This window comes from Protopterus annectens, chromosome 8.part0 (assembly GCF_019279795.1).
Source record: "Protopterus annectens isolate FY-2018-M chromosome 8.part0, PAN1.0, whole genome shotgun sequence".
In the NCBI taxonomy this organism is placed as follows: Eukaryota; Metazoa; Chordata; order Ceratodontiformes; family Protopteridae; genus Protopterus; species Protopterus annectens.
In genome coordinates, this window is record NC_056741.1 from 848,855,521 (window position 1) to 848,876,580 (window position 21,060).

Genomic DNA, 21,060 nt, shown 5'->3' on the forward strand with positions numbered 1-21,060 from the left:
CCTTATCTCTTTTTAATTTTTAGCCCAAATTCTAGTAATTTATTTCAGGGAATAACACATTTAAGATTTTCAGTAAACTTACAGTATAGAGAAATTTGTGCAACTCAGTACCTAGACCTGTGCTGTATTCTGCAGATAACCTATCAAGAGTCAAAAGAAAAAAAAAAATAAATAATGTATATTTGCTAAAACAATGGATATTGTTTCTTATCTGAAGCTTTATGAATGTACCCAGATAATCTTTGCAAAAGGGATACTTAATTGTTCCTTTGTTGTGTGCAGTTCTCTTAAAAAGGTTCTTACCACATCACGAATAACAAGGATTTGAAATCTATCTATACAAGGTATCAAATCTAACTATACAGCAGTATCCTGGGCATTCTGTGTCTGGAAATACATACTTATGACGGCGAAATTTAAGTGGTTTGGCGGGGCTTACTACTGCGCATCTAGCGGGCAAATACACTTCAATGTCGCCCTTATGACCAGCATGTTAACGTTCGTAGGTTACAGGTAGGTACTAGGCTATCTGCCTAAGGGGATTTATAAGCCTAGCCAGAGTATGTCAGCTTTATTAACTGAGCCACGTGGCAATAAAACACAGTAAATGCGCAGGTGACTGTCAATGTTGTGGAAAAAGAATGTCAAGCAAATTATCTTTTTGTACTATTAAATGAGGCTCACGGGAGAAACGATGAAAACATAACTACGTGCTGTGCAACATTCAGAATCAGCAGGCAGCTCTTTTTTAGCATCTCACTTTGCAGATTTAAAGATTGTATTTGAGTTAAAGAAAGTTGTTCTGAGACAGGGTTGCCACCTTTTCAAATGCCCAAAGTGGGACATTTTTGGTACAAACATCAGATTTTGCAGCACGAAACACACCCACGGCCAGTACAACGGACAAAACTTCACTTTTTGCCTAAATGAAACTTTATTCTTGTAGCATTTTAGTTGCTTATTCTGTTTCTTAAAACATTTAGGTGTTTTAGATACAGAATAACTGTTGTATGCAACTATTACATGAATTTTGTTCTAAAATCTTAGGACATTTGCCGTTTTTTCAATTTTTTTGCAGGACACAACTGCCCAAAGAGGGACTGTCCCTCGCAAAGTGTGACAGGTGGTAACCCTATTCTGAGAAGTACCTGGCAGCATGCACAGCAGCAAGTCAGTATGCAAGAGGTACAGCAAATACATGTATGATGTCATGCGGAAATCAGCATACAGGTCGCTCATCTACCGTTTCCTCGCCCGTTTCCACTGTCAAACATTCAGGACACTCCCACTTCTGTGCAGAACTGAGTGCATGGTAATTTTCCAATAGAAACTCCTATGTATCTCTAATTTATTATAATTATTTATTAAGTTAAATTCACCACCTTTTCCCCAACAGTCACACGTTAAGTGGAATTAAGAGGGACAGAGCAAAAACTTGAATTAATATCAAAGATGTCCCTGAAAATTAGGGACAGCTGCTGAGAGATATGCATGGCACCATAAAGCAAAGATGTAGTTCGGTACTTTTCTAATACAAAGCTATTATTTAAAAAAAAAAAAAAAAAATAGGAAGTACATGTTTTCCTAAAATCTCAGAACATTTGCCAGTTTTTAGTCCCCCCTCCCCCACCACAGACCAAAGAAAGACAGACACTAACACCCCCAGAAAAGTAAACATTGTTAGAGCATCAGGCAGCTTTCCCTCTGACCTAGGAAGTACACACATACTTCGACCCAAACTACCGGATGTTTTATAAATTAGACGAAAAACGCGCCACTATGTGTTAGAGAGACTCACTGCAGAAGTAATTCCAGTTGTCAAGTATCAGAAATTGGTGGTTAGTAGTAGACTTATGACACTGAGGCTGAAGGGACAAAGCTGTGATAAGCGTGAAACTCATGTGAAAGAGTAAAATCCTGGCCTTTTCGATCTTTAGTTTTCCTGCTGGTAGAGTATATTCTCTGATATATATCCTCCCCCAGCAAATTGCCCATTTCAGTAGTAACCACGGCCGCTGTAGAGTGAAAATGAACTTTCCCCTGATCCCTACTTAATTACTAATTCATTTTCCATATTTTTGACGTACAGATGCTGTTGACTCCTTAATGTGATATACCTGTTGCTTTAACTTGCTTAATTTGAGTCTTTATGATTTTGAATTGTTGTATAGGAACAAAGCAGATGACGTTACAATTCCTAATTATATAAATGCTTTGGGCATACATTCCACAACTCCACCGATTATTTGTGCACACTGACAATACATGTCGATTCTGGTCTGAAAAAGTTTACTCTGGCAACTTGTTAGTGTACAGCAGCTGTCATTCCTTTTAGTTCCACTCGTGTTCCTGATTAGGACATAACGCTTGGGTTTGCATTCGCCTTCTGTTGAAATTCCAGTGGACTTTAGTACAGGCATGCCTGAAATCCAGGTGAAGCATGTCGTGTCCTGTAGCAGCGAGGACTCGGTAAGTCCGTGGTTGCTCCAACTATTCAGACGTACAATAACTTATATCCCTTACATTTGGGGATTGTGGATTGATAGCCTTGAAGTACGTGATTATTATTTTTGCTGTGCTTTATTGACTACCACAGTGCTATTACTTAAACTCGTTTGATTCTTGTAAGGAAACAATACATCATCATCAGTACAGTAATGCAGATGAATGCATAAATTGTATTTAACAAATTGCCATCCAGACATTTTGAGTTCAGATTTATTTAAACCATAAACAATATATAAACTTAACATTATGATATAATATAACGGAAAAAAAAAAAACAATACAGGTCTGAAATCATCAGGGGTTAAAAAGAATGACCCTGTCCCTGTTATACAAATGAAAGTTGGTTTACATAAAGAAGAATTTATTTTGGGAAGTAAAGCAGTACAAACTTCCTGTTTGCATTTGCTATTCAGACCAGTCTTCAGTATGCTGTAAAATAAAGTAAAGCATGAAGTTTTTTTCATAAGTAGAAATAGGGGAAAAAAGTGCATTTCAAAACCTGGCCTACAGTGCTTTTGTTTTGAAATCCTAGAGTTAGCACTAACCAGATCATAGTGCTATTCCATTACATTAGGAGAGAGGATTGTTCATTTTGCATTACTCTGTCTTTCCGCACATTGCTATGGTCATAAAGAAGTTAAAATACCACAATTTTTGTTCTTGTTTATTTCAGTGGTTTCAGCGCTGAAGTTATACCTGGTACTGATGCATCTAGAAGTGTGTCCTGAGTCATGAGTTGGAAGTAGAAGAAAGCAGACCTAATACTGTCTGCCATATAGCTCAAACAGTAACAGTTGCACCTATTCAGGAATGCTTAAGAAATACGTTGTGGAAGAGTAAATACCCAGATAAAATATATGTAGACAATTGAAATGTGTAATTCTGTACAGAATGGGCAAGTGGGTCTTTCATGGTTTACAAACATCCAAGACTTCTGTTATTATGTTTTAGATTTTGAGCATGTATATGTTGACTGTTTCAAAGCAAATATAGCCACATAAAGAAGTATATTTTTACATTTATTTTATGGCCACAAAAATAATTATATTTTTATATGTGTCTAATCTTAAATAAAGGATTATTATTCATGTGCAGCTAACTGGTGGGTTAGTGCATGACAAGAAACTTCCTCAGCCAGGATATTTTTCTTGCTTGGTTACGAACAACTTTCCCACTTCATTTCTAGTATCTATTGTCACTTGGTTGAATATATCAGTCCAGTGAAATGAAAAGCACTGCATGCGTGACAGGAAGACGCTGGGCATTTTGCTTTAGTGATACCCTTGCATACACCAGTTAGCTGTCATTATTTGTTGGAAGTGGCGGTTGTATGGTACTGTGTGTACATATCTTAAAAGTGTAGTTACAAAACGCAACCTTGGTATACAGCAATTGTGCTTTCTTAAAGATATTGCAAGGTAAAGTTGTAATGCCATTTATAACCATCCCTATGAGTGAGAATAAGACTCCAGTTTTCTCATATAGTGTGAGAAGAGGCTCTGTTTATAAATTAGTAAGCAAAAAAAAAAAATGAAAACTTAGAGACAAATGCCTATTTGATTAAGTCTTTTAATGCCAGAGACCGGGACTACACAGAACAGTCCGGAGCACATAACCATGGACAACTTGCATCTTTTATGGGCAGGAAAAATAATGTTGGCTTATGACATATGGTTTTCTGCTAGTCAGGTTTTTCATCAGGGAATGCAGATGTTAAAACAAATTTACTTACAGTTAAATAGTGCTCCAATAGGCATTTTGTATTATTAAGGAATTTTAATGGTGAAGGGTGATGTTTTGAGACTCTGTTTATCTGTCTGTGATTACAAAAATGTGGTTTATAGAAAGACTGTACAGTACTGCAGCAAAAAACACAATTGAACTGAGGTTGGAATTATGATGTTAGTAAAGGACAGTATTGTGCAATATACTGATGAGTGGAGTTACAGTGTCAGTAAAGGATAATATTAAGATCTAGACTGTGAAATGTATTGACAATACTGAACATTTCAGAATGTGATTATCTTAGTACAAGAATGAATAATAAATGTTTAGGAGTAGCAGAGATGTGTAAGCCACCAGGGGGAAATGTTACATTTTATGTATTAGGCCAACTTTGAACCAAATACAGTATTAAATGACTTAAACCTGTGTAGAACAAATGGGAGAAATTGACAAATTGAGTTTTCTGAGAATATTCACTCTGCATTTAAAAGGCAATCATTTGAAAAAATTCGTAAAACAATGCATGCAGTTATGTGTACCAATCTGCAGAACTTTTTGTTAGTGTTATTTTTTGTTATATTTTTTGCATCTGTTATCTCTGAAGAATTATCTTAATAGTGTTTATAGTATTACCTGCATGACTGTGATTGCATTCACCTGGGCTGTGCCTGAAATTGGTCATGTGTGATCCATGCAGTACTCTGGTAAACGAACATAAATAAATAGTTCATAAGAAGAACAAATATTCTAGACCTGGTGTGCATACCAGAACATAAAAGAGAAACAAAAGCATGAGTTTTTGCAACCACTATTTGCTCGTGACCATCTATTTGTCAAGGCAGAGATCATCTTGCCAGGTCAGCATTCAATGGAGGATAAAAAGGTGGTAGAGGAGTAGGAGATTTGTTACTGATTATTAGAAAACAAAATAGTTTGTAAAAGGTTGCTTATGAAATTGCTTTTAAGATGAAAACAGAAATTAGATGTGGGAAATTTGAAAGAGTAATATTTAGGAGTTTAAGACCAAAAAGAAAATGATGATAACCAATACAGTAAAATACATGGGGAATTAAAATTTTAGTAAAACCATTCAGTTGTTTGGGAAAAAGAATAAACTTTTTTTAAGAATTGGAAATTAAAAAAATGTTGTGCTATAAAAGAGAAGATACGGTAGATAGATATTGAAAGTGTCTGTAGACCATTAGAGATAAGATGAGAGAGTGGCTGATGCGTAAAAATACAAAAAAAAAAAAAAATGGAAGGCAAACTTTTAATAAGTGCATCAATTCTGGGACAGAAACTACATTTGCTGTCTGTAGTTTTGAAGGCAGGTCAGTTGGGGATGGAAATAAAAGTACACGACCTTTTCCATGTGCCATTTCTCTCAAGTATTCGGTTGTGAATCATGAGTATTACACATAGAATGGTAAAAATTAACTGATGACTTTATTGTACTTGAATACAGGCAAGCTTACCAAAATGGTAAGCAGTCTAAATTTATAAGACATCATCTGGGGTGTGATGTGGTGATAAAATTGTGAAACTATTGAATGAGAAACTGGTGGTACCCATACAAATGAAATTATGAGCAACTAGAAATACTTGAAGAACAGGCAAAAGGCCATAGTAAAACACATTTTCAAAACATGAAATCCAGAAAATGTTGACTGTTACAGACCTATAAGTTGGCTATCAAATTCAGGAAAAATCTTGGCAATATTAATATTAGCTAAACTGTTGGATGAGTCACTTCCAACTTGAAATCAGTATTTCAGTAATAACCTGCTCAGGCCACTAGAAGAAAAGTTGCAGGTTGATGTCTTGTATATAGATTTTTAGCAGTGCTTTTGATAAGAGTCAGTCAGAAAACTCTTATAGTGAAACTAAGCAAATTGCATCTGTCATTACATTTAATGAAGTGGGTAGGACCTGGCTGTCAGCTAGAATGTGGTTGGGAAATTTTATGGTATATGGTAAGGAGTTTCACAGGGTTCATTACTAGACCGTTACCTTTTTGGGCTTTACTTGTATGATCCACATGTCCAACAGCAAGTATTTTTCTGTCTACAACCTTAAGTTGGAGATGGTAGTAACCAGGGTCAGTAATCTTAATATCAACAGTCATGTTTGTGACAAGTGAAGGAAATGGATCACATTGATCAACATGTTTTTAGTAGGAATAAAACTACATGTATTTATTTAAGACATATAATGGGGGACTGAGAATGAATCTGTGATAACCTATTTAGACAGGGAGTTAAATTTTAAGTGGCATATAGAGAACTTGAAAAAGGATAATCTATCCTGATAGAATGTAATAAAAGATAAAGCTTAAACAATATGTCCTACATGGACCGGCTGAAAAGTCTGTCACTATACTTGGCAGCGTATAGACTCCTCTAAGAGGTGACCTGTGTTTGGCATACAAGATATCATCCAACTCAGTACTTTTGAGTTTACTGCACATCAGCCTGTCAGATGGCATCAGAAATGCTCTGTCAAGGGATTTATACCTCTTTTTTGCAACATCATTAGAATGGTTTGGAGGGATAGGTATATCTCACAGGGGATACCACTCTTTTGGAACAGAATTGCCATCCATGTAAAAAAAGCTCATTCTTGTCCACATTCAAGTGCAGCATGGATTTCTGGATAGGAAACAGAAAATTTACCCCAGGACTACCCCATGTACTACTAATGGACAGAGGCAGCTCCTAAATGCATTCTCCCAAACATGACAGCACCAAAAAGGAAACTGACTAGCTTTAAAATGACCCACAACAACAGCTAGCCTAGTACTTACCCAAGAACCTATAAGATGCACTAAATCATGAAATCCAAAAACTGTGAAGGATATATGGATAAGATGTAAAGTGAATTTGGCAGCTTCTTTAGAGTCCATATTAAAAGGTTTGCAAAAGAAATCAAACATTAATGAAGGATGTTGAAAATTTGGGCTATGGGTGTAGATCAGTCTGCCTAGTGTTATTTTCATTAAGATATAGGCAGCTGAAAGGTGACCTTCTTTAGGTATATAAAGCAGCTAAGGCTGTACTTGCCTGTGAATGACCTGGGTTATGTAAAGAAAATACATAGTCCTTCTCATTGTCTGTAGCAGCTAATAGGCCAGCTACTTGGTTTTCAGATTGGGTAATAGGACACTGGAATGCACTTCTAGAAGATATAAGATATGACAAAAACATTCAAACATTTAAAAGTGCTGCAGACAATTATATTATAGGTAAGTACTAGGCTGCCTGCCCTTGTGAGCCATTTTAAGCCTAGCCAATTTCCGTTTTTTTTTAAACAAGAAACATCTTTATTAAATTATCACTTATGACATAGGCAATCATGCATTTATGTAACTGAAAATAAACCACATTGACATCATTTTAATTGCAAACATTATACATCACTTATAATCTATCCAGTCACTGTCAGTCAAATATTATATAGCTGATTCAAATCCTACCTTCTTTTAAACCTCACTCCTCTTCTGCATGTATTGTTCCCACAATTCCCTTTTTATGTAATTTGCTGCTACCCTTTTCTTAAGATCCCATGTCCAGTTATTAAATCTCTGCTACTATATTCATTACTTCTACTACAGTTGGTTTAGACTTTGATTTCCATTTTCTAGTAATTGCTTTTTTGGCAGCCACCATAATTAGACTTAGCAAGGCCTTAATATGTGTAGACAATTCTAATTCTGTATCAGAGCTCAAAAATGATTTCCCTAGTTATACCAATTTGGTTACTCAATATTTCTAATAGAATAGTCTTCAGAGAATTTTTAAAATCTGCCAGATCATTGTAGTCCCAGAAAATATCTTTCCATTTATCTCTTTCTTCCGCATCACACCTCCAGCATTTGCTGTCTACCTGAGGAAAACTTCTTTGAGTCTACTTGGGGTATACAAATACTAGGTAAACACTTCCAAGCAAAGATCCTAAATCTTCTAGATTTTGTTGCATATTTGGGAGGCATACATATATCCCTCCATTGTTTCTTTGTGAATTGCTTATCCAGTCTCTCTTCCCAATCCTTTCTAACCTCATTAAATTGATTCTTATAGTTATTATGCAATATTTTGTATGCTGTACTAATCATTCATTTTTTTACAGCAGCTTCTTTTTTAGATTCTACAGAAAAAGTCTACCAGTGCTGGTCTTTCGCTTAGGATCTCCCTGTTTATTTCTCTTTGCCTATACTCTAATATCAATCTTTGATAGGGAAGGCAATCTGTAACCTGCAATCCAAGTAAATTCTTGACCTTTTCCCATTCTATTACCTTTCCTTCTTTATTTATTTTCTACCAATACCTTGGTTCTTTTGCCAGTTTTCTGCAATAAATTCTAGCCCCCTCTTGCCTTTTGTCTGTATCCCTAATTGCAGTCATCCCTATTGCAAGAATCTCCTTTCTTCATTCCTTCTTAGAATACTTTCTGCTACTTTATGATTATAATATTCTGTATGGTTATTGTATTGGATCCGGATCGAAAATTCCAGTCTCGCCTTGTTTCTTGAGCTTCCCTCTTGTTTGTTCTCATCCATTTCCACTTTGAATTATAGCTTTCTGCTTGTGCTATGTATGAGTCTTAATTGTGTAGCTCTCAAATACCCCTTCATATCAGCTAATCCCAAGCCATCTTGCTCTGTTGGAAGAATCTGCTTATCCCACTTGACTGTTGCCAACTTCCCCCCTAGATAAAATACTTTAGCCGTTTACTAATTGCTATCTACAACTTTTGCTCTGGTTAACAAAGTATGCCTGACCTGTTTATAAAACTAAAGGGACTAAAACATTTCAACTGCTTGTATCTTGCTATCCACATTCATAAAACAGTGCTTCAAATTTCTCAATTTTTGTATTCTCTTTTGTTTGTCTCTTCCTACATATCCTTAGCTGCCACACCAGAATCCTTTTTAATCCATACTCCTAAGAACTTCATTTATCATGTCCCCATAGGGATCCCTATTATATGATAGAAATCTCATTTGACTGAAATGCATTTGACTGAAACCATAAGACTGAAATTTCAAAAGACTGAAAAGTCAGTTGACTGAAACCCATAAGACTGAATTTCAATGTACTAAATTGTAAACTGGACCATATAAAACCAGACTAGGTGGGGGGCTATGCCCCCCACACCCCCAATGTGGGGGGCCACCTCCCAACTATATATACTAACTCCAGGATCGCACTACAGTGAGGAAAAGGGCATATACCTTTCACTTACCTTAGAGTAGTCTACATGCTGCCACTGCTATGCCCTTGTTCCTGCTGTAGTGCGATCCTAGAGTTAGTATATATAGTTAGGAGGGTGTGGGGGACATAGCCCCCCACTAAGTCTGGTTTTATATGGTCCAGTTTAAAATTTTGTATGTTGAAATTCAGTATTATGGATTTCAGTCTTATGGGTTTCAGTCAAGTGACTTTTCAGTATTTTGAAATTTCTTTTGGTCTCAGTCAAATGAGATTCAGTCAAATAAGGTTTCTATCATATGATAGGGATCCCCCCATAGATACAGATATTGCTGAACCAGTTTGTGTGTGGGTACATAATTTACAGCTATTGCCTTTGTCTAAGCTTCATCAGTTTTGTATCCTAAAAAGATATGAAACTGTCTCAAAATGTTCAGCAGCACTGACTTGTCTTTTTATGTTTTTTATCAGGTGTACAATAATATCATTTGCAAATAGAGTAAGCCTTTCTTGACTGCCATACCAGTTATATCCTTAAATGTTTGAGTCCCTAATTTTTTTGCTAATGGTTCTAAAGGTAATGCAAATAACAAAGGGGAAAGAGGACACCCCTACCTAGTTCCTTTGCTCAAACAGAAATTTATCCGAGATAAATCTACCCTCTTTAATTTTCGCCTCCGATCCTTCATATATCCTCCTAATTAGCATTAGAAGCATTTGCATTCCTTAACAATTATATTTCCTTGCTTAAAAACTCCCAGCTTACTCTGTCAAATGCTTTCTCTGCATCAAGACCTACCAACAACAGTGGTATTTTCTTGAATTCTGTTTCCCTCTGGATCCTCAGTGTTCTGATAATGCTGTCACATATTTGCCTCCTCTCCACAAAACTGTATTGATCCATATCTGTCAATTTTGGGATTACCTTTGCCATTATAGACATAAACACTTTATAATCATGGTTTAGGATTGAAGTGGGTCTGTATGAAGCTGTATCTAATGGGTCTTTACCCTCTTTAGGTGTTACAGCTATCCCCTCTTTCTTCCAGGATGATAGTGCTTCTCTCCTCTTAAAATATTGTTAAACAAAACCTTCCAGATCTTTATCCGTTTTTTTCTCCTCCTAACTTCCAAACTTCCACAGGAATACCATCTATTCCCGGGGACTTTCCTGTGGACTGGTTATACATCACCATTTTTATTTCCTTTCCACCTAGCCTGTTAGTAATTGAGCCTCATCTACCTCTAACCTTGGCATATTTAATTCTTCCATAAACATTTCCATATTTCTCTACTTCATACAGACTTTCATAAAATTTGCAAAATATTTCTAATACCTCTACAGGATTTGTGTTATCTTTCTTGTTACAGGCTCCCTAAGCTTGGCAACAACCCTTTCTGCTTTCTGTTACCTGAGTCGTGCTAAAAGTTTTTGTGCTCTGGAGTTATTGTTAAAAAACAAGTTGCTTAACAGCAATCTTTTTAAGCTCATGCATATTGTTGAGGTAATCCCTTATTTTCTGTTTAGCATTCTGCAATTGCTCCTCTTTTTGTTACCCATTCTGCAATACTTTGTCAGTCCCGCTGAATAATTCTTTTTACTTCTTAACCATATATGTCTCTCTGTTATTTCCACCCTATTTTTAAACTCCACTTTAATTTTATTCAACTCCCTCCCTACATTTTAGTAGAAATTTATATCTTCTGTAATAGCGCCTGAATAATTTTCACTACCCATTCCTTAAATTTCTCGGAAAGCACCAGAGTCTCCTTTTTATTTCATTGCCCTACATTTTTATTTTAGTTATTATTGGTGTATGATCTGATATAGTTACTGGATGCATATTAAAACTTTCAATTAAAAGCACTTGTTCCTGCAAAAATGTAATTTCTGTGTAGTGTAACCCAGTTTTTGCATCTTGGGGAATAATATGTAAATTCACTCTGAACTCCTACTACGGAATTCACGTCTTCCATGCCAAATATTTTCATATATTTGTTCAAAAATGTACCCTCATTTGTTATATTTTCCCTTCTGAGCCCCCCACCAACATTGTCACTTCTGCAGATCAAATTCTAGTCTCCACCTATAAGTAATTATCCCTGCTGAAAGCTGATTATTTCGCCCATAATTTTCTTAATCACCATTGTAGCAATTTTAGGTGGAATATAAATACATGCCAGTGTAATCCTCCTCCCTTGCCAGTAGCCCCTTAGTACTACAACTCTACCTTTATTATTTTTTTATCATCTTCTATCACTATTGGAGCTCCTCTTGCAATTAATATAAATACTCCTGTTTTCCTTTGTTCCAGCTATTCCGCTGAATTACCATCCTGAAAACCTTTCTTATCAAATTCACATGTTCAGTTCTTTCAAAATGTGCCTCTTGTAGCATAGCTGTTTGCACTCTACATTTTCAATATAATTCACTGCTCATTCTTTTTTGTGTACTTCTGTAAGATCATGTACATTTAACTTTCACATAGAAAGTGCCATGATGTTAAAAAGTTATTATTCCCATCTTTTATTTCCAACAGCTATTGTAACTGTCTAGTTCCAGGTTTTGTGTTACATGTATACACTAATGTTGGCAGTTGTTTCTTGCCATATCCAGTTGAGCCTGTCTCACATCTTACAAAACTTTTTTGTTTTATGGAAAGCTGTAAACCCCCCCTCCCCCCCAAAATCTGTTAACTTAATACTAGCGCACACAAGTATGTACATCTTCAAATATTTAAGTTTTACCCTCCTAATAGGAGCAATTGTCCCAGATTGACAGCCCATCATAGACTTGGAGTAACCTAAAAAGAAGGTTATGCATGCTAAGACACATGGTACAGCCTGTGCTTTTACTAAGTGCTTTCTATTTTTTTCTTATCTTTATTATCCTCCCAGATTGGGAAAACACTTGAATGCTTTCAGAAAACATCTTGTGGCCATTGAAAGAAGTATTCTACTTGTATTGCTCTTTATCAAATTATCTGGTTCTCATGTCTCTATGGAGATACAGAGTTGCTTCGAAAAGCACTAATTTATTTGCTAGAGGAAAGCTTTTTATTACATTCAATGTTTCTTTTTGTTTGCTTTCTCTTAAAAATTGTTACTAGATCAAACTACTGGTCTTGCTCCAGTCATTCCCTTATGCAAGTGTGTGAAAAAGCACATAATTTTTTCTTGTATCGTGTTCTTTTGATCAGACTTTTCTTCTTTTTTTTACGTTGCATTGCCTCCATTTCTTAAAACTGAACAAGGGGAAAGAATGAAGTAAATAAACAGGGATACCTGTTTACTTTTGAATCTCCATTACACTCAAAAATAACTGACAAAAACAAAGATGGTAACAAATATAAACTGAACAAACCAAAAAACACCAACGAACACCAATGACAGGCTGAACTCTCAAAATACTCGAGCATATTCAAACTTTATTCAGTGCTTTCATCTAAAAGAATAGACTTCCTCAGAAAAATACTTACACATTTACAAATTCCATTAAATATTCATTTAAAAAACAATTAACCAATGAAACTCTGCCAATGACCATAAGAAACTTTAAAGTACACCCAACATTTAAAATCTTTTAGTTAAAAACAGTGTATAGAACACCATATGAAAAAAATATACCCCACATACAATAATTTTAATCATGAATGGCAAGTCTCCGATCTTTCAAAAAGCATTTTATATTAATGGTTTCATTAAGACCTGACATTTTGTCCACATTTAGTCTTACATGCCATTCTGTCTTTCTCCTTTATTGTATTTTTATAGTTACTCAACCTTTTGTCAAAACTAACACTTTGTAAGACTGAAAATAAAAACTTCTTATACTTGTTACAACTAACACTATGCTTGTACAAAGCATTCCTATTGCCCTTCTTTTTGATATCATAAGTATGTTCTCTGATTCTCTTGCCCAAGCTTCGACTAGTCATACCAATATAAAAGGCCGGGCATCTGGAACAAATTGCTATATAAACTAAGCCTTTGGACTCGTAATTAAATATTCTAAATAAATAAAAGATCCTTCGTTAATAAGTCTCCAAATCGAACATTTGTTGTATTTAAACATTCTTACCCTTTTCTCTGTGTGAGATGACTACAATTCAGCATTGTCATGGTCTAAAAGCATCTTATGAGTATTTTCTATTTTGTATACAAAAAAGGTTTACTGCCAAATAATCGAACCAATTCACTGTTCCTCTCTATAATCTTCCAGTTATCTATAATAATATTTCAAATGACCGTACAATCTGTGGTCATACTAATACTACACCTCGCCATAGTATCTATTAGTTGTTTAACAGAGGTTTGTTCGATTGTATTCTTATAACCATATTTTAAAATAGGGGGGAATTCACTAATTCTTTTGTAGCAATTTCTTAAGCAACTTTGTCTAGTAGCTTGGGGTTGTATCCCCTTTCTACAAACAATGTTTTAATAAACATCTTTTGCAAAATCCTCATCCAAGCTAGTCATCCTAGAGGCCCTTATAAACTGGCCTCTAGGAATATTATTTTTGATAAACATTGGATGATTAATAAAATATTGCAAGTAGCAGTTCGAAAACGTTTTTTTTTTTTTTTTACGATGAATGTTACTAACGAATTCCTGTTTAACAACATCCCATTCCAGCTGAATGTGTTGTTCCATGCTCCCCTAAAGTAAATTTGAAAAATGTGGAAATTGCATTTAATTTCCTTATAAATACATCTAGATCTTTAATCTCCTCTGTAAACAAAAAAAAAAAAACAAAAATAAATAAAAAAATCATCAACAAATCTTTTGTAGAAAATTTGTACCTAGACCATGGATAACCCCTCTTAAAGGAGACACTAATGTTCTTACTTTTAAACATGACCCTTTTAAAAATGAGTCATGAACAAAGGGATCAGGACTGCCTTAGGAATAATTTTAGAACTTTGTCTTTGGATTTTGAGAAATTTCTCAAATAATTCCAAGCAATCTCATTGGAAAACAAGTATTTTGAACATTGCATCACCATTAACATAGCACAATAGGAGCTTCATTTTTTTAAAGGTCCCGAATGGTATGACTCCCGATGATCCATTCTTTCATGAGCTAGTACAGTTTTTCAACAAGGCTGAACTTAATTTTTTTGGAAATGAATACACAACAGTTTATTACTAGCCAAGTTGAAGAAGTCTATAGAGATGATTGATAAAAAAAAATTACAGAAATTGCTTGTCGAACAGACTAGTTTCCAGAGTGAATATGATCGGTGCAAGAGAATTGTTATAGTAAGAAAACAGAAGACACTCTTACGTGATATTGAGACTTATGATGCTAAAGTTGCATATATATCTCCAGCTGAAGTGAACAAGAGTGTTGTTTTCCAAATCCACAATAATTCTTCAAATAAATCTAAATCCAAATATTTTGAGAGTAGCTCTTTAAGAACTGAGACCGGAAAAAGCAACAATGACTTCATCTCTGTGGGGCTTGCAGCTAATCAACTGGATTCCATCGAGACGGGAGCTGCAGGAGTTAGTGCTTCTTTGGGTAACTCATTTCATTTTCCTTCATATTCCTCAAGGGACATTGACAGTAAAGCAGCTAATAGTTTTCATGAAGGAGAAATTAATGTAAATTTTCGTCTGGAGAGAGGGATGTCTAGGCAGACGAGAGCATGAAGCAGAGTGAGGAAACTCTGAAACAAGCCATGAGTTTTGAGACTAAATATACAATTTACCCAATAGACAGTTGTCTGAAAATCAAATTAAAGTTCGTAGGTGTTTACTAGGCTAATGACCACAAGGGCCTTTTTAAGCCTAGCCATGCATCCCAAATCTCTGACAAGTTCTGATACCCTTGATAAGTGTGAGCATGGGCCTGGGAGATGAACCAGTTACAGGTTACCTGTTTGCATCAGAGACATAGTTGCCAAACCAGGGATGAATTTCCAATTTCCCATCCATTTGCCCAAGTTGCACTTGAATTGGGTTAGGGAGGAACTCTACTTCACATGGATGGGGAGTCTGTTCTATAGACGGGTTAGTCTCTGGGATTCATACCTCTCTCTCCAGCGGTCCTATTTATATCACAGGGAAGGCTTAAGGGGTAATTCTGGTACTGTTTGTTTTGTGGATATGCAGGAGGTTCATCAGAGTGGGTTCTGACAATGCCCTGTATGCCAGGCATAGATCTCCCCTCAAAAGCCTGTAGGAGACACTACAGGGATAGGGCCTTGAGGCAGTCTGCATGGGACATATTACTTTTAGTGAGGAACCTCTGTGGACGTTCCAGTGTTACACCTAGGTTTAGATTTTATACCTAGATACAGAGCTAACTGTGCTAAAACAGTCCTGGACTTAAAATTCTAGACTAAAAAATTAAATTTGAAATATATTCTGTGTGACAATTGGTTTTCAATCCTGCACTTCACCACATGTTAAAAACCTTCAAAATGTCATGTGAAAAAGAAATTAGACATTCTGAGTAATAAGAATCGAAGAGCATTTTACAGTTTGAATGTACATGAAAAAAATGCTTTGTATGAATTGATTAATGACAAACAGTTAAGGTTTATGAAGGTGGATAAAGGGGGAGGGCTGGTTATAATGAATGTAGATAGTTACAACAAAGGCATGGAAGAAATGTTAAGTAATGAGATGAGTACATGGAAGTCAATGTATGTGAAATACAAAGGAGTTTTCATTATATACACACTTGTTTGTATGAATGTTTTATGAATGGTGACATAGATTACGAATTGTATACATTTTTGTATAGTGAGTATCCTAAAGTAGCTACATTGTTTGGTATACCTAAAATTTATAAAAATGCTACCACCCCCCCCCTTTTAGACCAATCGTATCTGCTCCAAACAGCAGCAAGGAAGTCATTTTGTTGTGATTGGAGTCAATTTTCAATTTTTTAGTACTAACACTAAAATCATATATTAGGTACTCCTGGGATTTGTTATATCAATTAAGATTATTTCAACAATGTGGTTACAGTTATGGTGAAAGGAGATATTTTGTCACAGTAGATGTGACATCCACTATTCATCTCTATACCTCAAGATGAAGAGATAGAACACAAGTTTTTTTCTAAATTAATACACTAGTTTTGAGAACAATAATGTGTATTTATATTGTTTTTTGTTAGACATGTTCTTGAAAAACAACTTTTTTAATTTAACACCAAGTATTATAAGCAAAAAAGAGGAGTGGCCATAGGTTTGAGGGTAGCACCTGCTTTTACAAATTTAATTTTGGGATGGTGGGAGAAGGAACTGGTACCCGGGGTTATCCACTGTCTAGGTACAGTTTTGTGCAAAAGATTTGTTGATGATTTTTTTTTTATGTTTACAGAGGATATTAAAGATCTAGTTGTATTTATAAGGAAATTAAATGCAAGTTCCACATTTTGAAACTTACTTTAGGGGATCATGGAACAACAGTGAATTATTTGGACATTCAGTTGGAATAGGATGTTGTGAAACAGGAATTCATTAGTAACATTCATCATAAAACTTTTTCAAACTGCTAAATGCACAGTTTTAGTAATCATCCAATGTTTATCAGAAATAATATTCCTAGAGACCAATTTATAAGGGCTTCTAGGGTGATTAGCTTGGATGAGGAATTTGCAGAAGTAGTAAAGTTTATTGAAGCATTGTTTGTAGAAAGGAGATACAACCCCAAGGTATTGGATGAAGTTGCTCAATAAATTACTACAAAAAGAAATAGTGAATTCCCCCTATTTTAAAATATGGTTGTAAGATTAGTAAGAATGCAGTCGACCAAACCTCTGTTAAACAACTAATAGATAATATGCCAAGGTGTAGTATTAGTATGACTATAGATGATAGGGTCTTTCAAAATATTATTATAGATAATTGGAAGATTATAGAGGGGAGCAGTGATTTGGTTAGATTATTTGGCAGTAAACCTTTTTTTGTATAAAAAAAGAAAATACTCAAGCTTTTAGAACATGACAATACTGAGTTGTCTTCAACTCACACAGAGAAAAGGTTAGGAATGTTTAAATGTAACGAATGTTCGATTTGTTAACAAAGGGTTTTTATTTATTCGCAACATCTAAATTATACTATAAAAGTACCTGGTAGATTTAATTGCGAGTCCAAGGGCTTAGTTTATATAACAATTTGTTCAGGATGCCCAGCCTTTTATATTGGTATGACTAGTCGAAGTTTGGGCAAGAGAATCAGAAAACATACTTATGATATCAAAAAGAAGGACAATAGGAATGCTTTGTACAATCATAGTGTTAGTTGTAACAAGTATAAGAAGTTTTATTTTCAGTCTTACAAAGTGTTAGTTTTGACAAAATGTTGGGTGATTATAAAAATACAATAGAGAAGAAAGAGACAGAATGGCAAGTAAGACTAAATGTGGACAAACCACCAGGTCTTAATGAGACCATTAATATAAAATGCTTTTTGAAAGATTGGAGACTTGCCATTCGTGATTAAATTATTATATGTGGGGTATATTTTTTCATATGGTGTTCTATACGTTGTTTTTAAACAAACATTTTTAAACGTTGGGTGTACTTTAAAGTTTCTTGTGGTCATTAATTAAATGGAGAGTTTCATTGGTTAATTGTTTTATAAATGAGTATTTAATGGAATTTGTAAATGTGCTAGTATTTTTCCGAGGAAGTCTATTGTTTTAGATGAAAGTGTTGAATAAAATTTTAATATGCTAAAGTATTTTGAGATTTCAGCCTGTCATTGGTATTCTTTGGAGGTTGTTGGTTTATTCAGTAACTGGGAAAACTTTACTTTATAACCTGTAGGTTTTATTGTGTATTATAAAAATGCTGCTGTTAAGAACAAAATGTCATTGTACTTACAGTTTGCTCTTATTTAATCTTCCCCTCTCCTAATGTTCTTCCAAACATTGATGGCATGAAGTAGGGCTTATGCTTTAGAGTCCCCTACAAGTTTAACAAAGTCAAAAGTCTAATATTTTCAGGTATTGTTCTGTCAAGTTTCACAAATATAATTAATGCTTTGTAATCCCACATTTATTTGTCAGTTTCTGAGTTGCTGGTTTTATTCTTGTTGAGCTCCAGCTCCTAAATCTAGTCTCTGCTTCATCATTATCAGCCTTCCTTTTCCCATTTTTTTTACATGGGATCGGGGTATTGTGTTAACTGTTGCCAACTCTCTCTATTCAGTGTCACACTCCTGCCTTCTTCAACACTCATGCCTGACTGTTGCAGAACTTCTTTCACACAATCCATCCACCTCTTTGCTGGATGTCCTCGCTTCCTCTTACCTTCTTCCTGTCTGTCCCAAATCTTCCTCACCAGATTGTCTTCAGCTTTTCTGCATGTGTCCAAACCACTGTAATCTGTTCTCTTTGATCTTTTCTGCAATTGGAGCTACCTTGGCTTCTGCTCTTATGCTTCACTTCCAGTATATTCCCAGTTCTTTTAGTCAACTCTTGTGCTTTTTCTGTCTCTCAAATATTTTCCATTGAAACATTAGAAAATGTTTCACTGGCACAGTCACTCTGTGGTCTTTATTACAAGAAGAAGAAGCAGAATCTCCTTTTGTTTTGTAGCTCACTTTTTGTTGGACGGACTTTGATGCTCTGCATAAAAAAAAAAAAAAAAGATCGTCCCAGGAAAGAATGTTTTGAAAATAGCTGGGTACAAGAGCTTGAACCTCACGCCTACTTCTTGACATTCTCTGATTAGTGGAATATATTACTCCACATCTGCTTGGTGTGCAGTGAGTAATCGTTTTGCACACTGTACGGTCTGCCACTTTTAATACTTTGTCCTTCTGCCACAGTTTTATCTGAATAAACTCCTTCTGCTGGTAAGAGTGCATCTTTACTAATAAAGGTCTAGGTTGCTTTCTCATGGCCAGGTTTGGAGCATGCACACGATGTGCCCTTTCAATTAACAGGTCCTGCTGTGGAATACCAGTCCAGTTGCTTATTTATGCTTTGATAAAGTTAATACAGTCTGTTCCTTCTCACTTCTGTGGTACAGCAGAAAATCTCAGGTTTTCCTTACATGGTCTGCCCTCAAATTCTGTTTTTTAAAACGTCTCTTCTTGAGTAGTCTCATATTCAGCCAGCCTTTTCTTCATTTTGACCTCTGAGTTTTGCAGTTTTATCACCTCATCTGAATATCTGTTTAAATATTCTTCCATTTTTTTCCAGCCTTTTGTTGTTTGAGTTGATATACTACTTCATTGTTTCATTTGTTCTAATCAGCTCTGAGTACATTTGACTTATTTTTTCCTCTAGGTTACTGGAAGTCATGTCTTGCACCAAACTGCAGCTTGCACCGCTTTTTGCTGAACAGCTGTAGAATTTTTCTCAGTGAATGTTTTTTCCTCACCTTTTGTGATTTATTTTCTTTCAGGTACTCTGATTTTTTTTTTACATCCATTACAAACCAGTTATTGTAATTTACTGAAAAATACCAGTTTACTGGCTGTGTCTTCTTTGTTTTTGTTTTTGCACTGGAAGAGCTGAAATTAAGCTGTTACTCAATGTGCAGCCATCTTGGAAGTCACCTAGCCAATTTCCCTTTTGTGCTCGAAATACCTATCTCATTTGGTTATAGATTGGCCTTAAAAATCTCATGGTTGACATTTATACATTACCCTAATGAGAATAACTGGGGTCATACCATAGATAATTTGAGGGCACCCATGCATGGGATATAGCATTTAAGAACTTCTTCTGTCCATTAGTAGTATATGGACTATTCCTGGAGTAAATTTTTTGATTACCATCCGTAGATCTAAGTTGTGTTTGAAAATGGATAGGGATAAACTTGTTTTTTGTGGATTGGGAATCTGTTCCACAGCAGCAGTATCCTCTGCGAGATATACCTGTCCCTCCAAACCATTCTGTTGACGTTGCAGAAGAGGTTTAGATCTCTAGACCAAATGTTTTAGGCCTTGTATCATTTTAGTAAGCTGCCTCTGTGGGTGTTCCAGTTGTTGCATTTGTCGCCATGCCAAAGGGGGCATTATATTCTATGATTGTCTCCTTTTACTGATCTTCATTAGGCCAGTGACATCCCTAGATCTAGACACAATCCTTTTTTTTTGTAAGCTGTGCAGTATAGAAAGATTTCCTTACAACTGTAGAGACATGTTGGTCAAAAGTTTGGTCATTGTCCGCATAAGTTCTCAAATTTCAAATTACTGGGTCAGCAGTTAAGTGTGTATTGTCAGTGTGATAGGTGTTCTTCGTGTTTCACTGTTGCAGTCATTACATTTGGGTGATCTGCTGGCAGGTTGCCCTCCATCGGCCTGATTAACAAAGTCTTGGGTCCTGCGTCGGTTGCTGTCCCTTCTACCATGACGTCAGGTCGTCAGGGGTATAAAACATGCAGCCTACGCCATTACATCAGTCTTTCTTGCCGCGCTGTGCCCGAAGCAGAAGCAGTTTGCAAGTGCCGGTTGGCCGACTCCTGAAATTTTCGTTTTCGAGTTTCAGAACCGAAGTCTTCATCTAAAAGCGAAGTACCCCATTGGGGAAACTTTTTTTTGCTCCTTAAAGATGTCAGTAAAAGTTAATAATTGTATTACTTGTGGGAAGCAAATACCTCATAAGGATTTTCATTTGTACTGCATTCCTTGCCTAGGCCCTGA

General features: G+C 35.6%; 1 protein-coding gene across 2 annotated transcripts in view; it reads left to right on the forward strand.

Moving 5' to 3' along the window:
* Positions 1-1,749: 1,749 nt before the first annotated feature.
* XRCC1 (X-ray repair cross complementing 1) overlaps positions 1,750-21,060 on the forward strand; it is a 1,655,904-nt gene continuing 1,636,593 nt past the window's right edge. Inside the window, exon 1 of one of the 2 annotated variants that reach the window (XM_044080346.1) lies at positions 1,750-2,469. In XM_044080346.1, coding sequence (XP_043936281.1) covers positions 2,419-2,469 — 51 coding nt within the window. In that variant the 5' untranslated portion in view covers positions 1,750-2,418. The remainder of the gene's footprint in view (positions 2,470-21,060) is intronic. The other variant, XM_044080348.1, reaches the window with a different exon arrangement.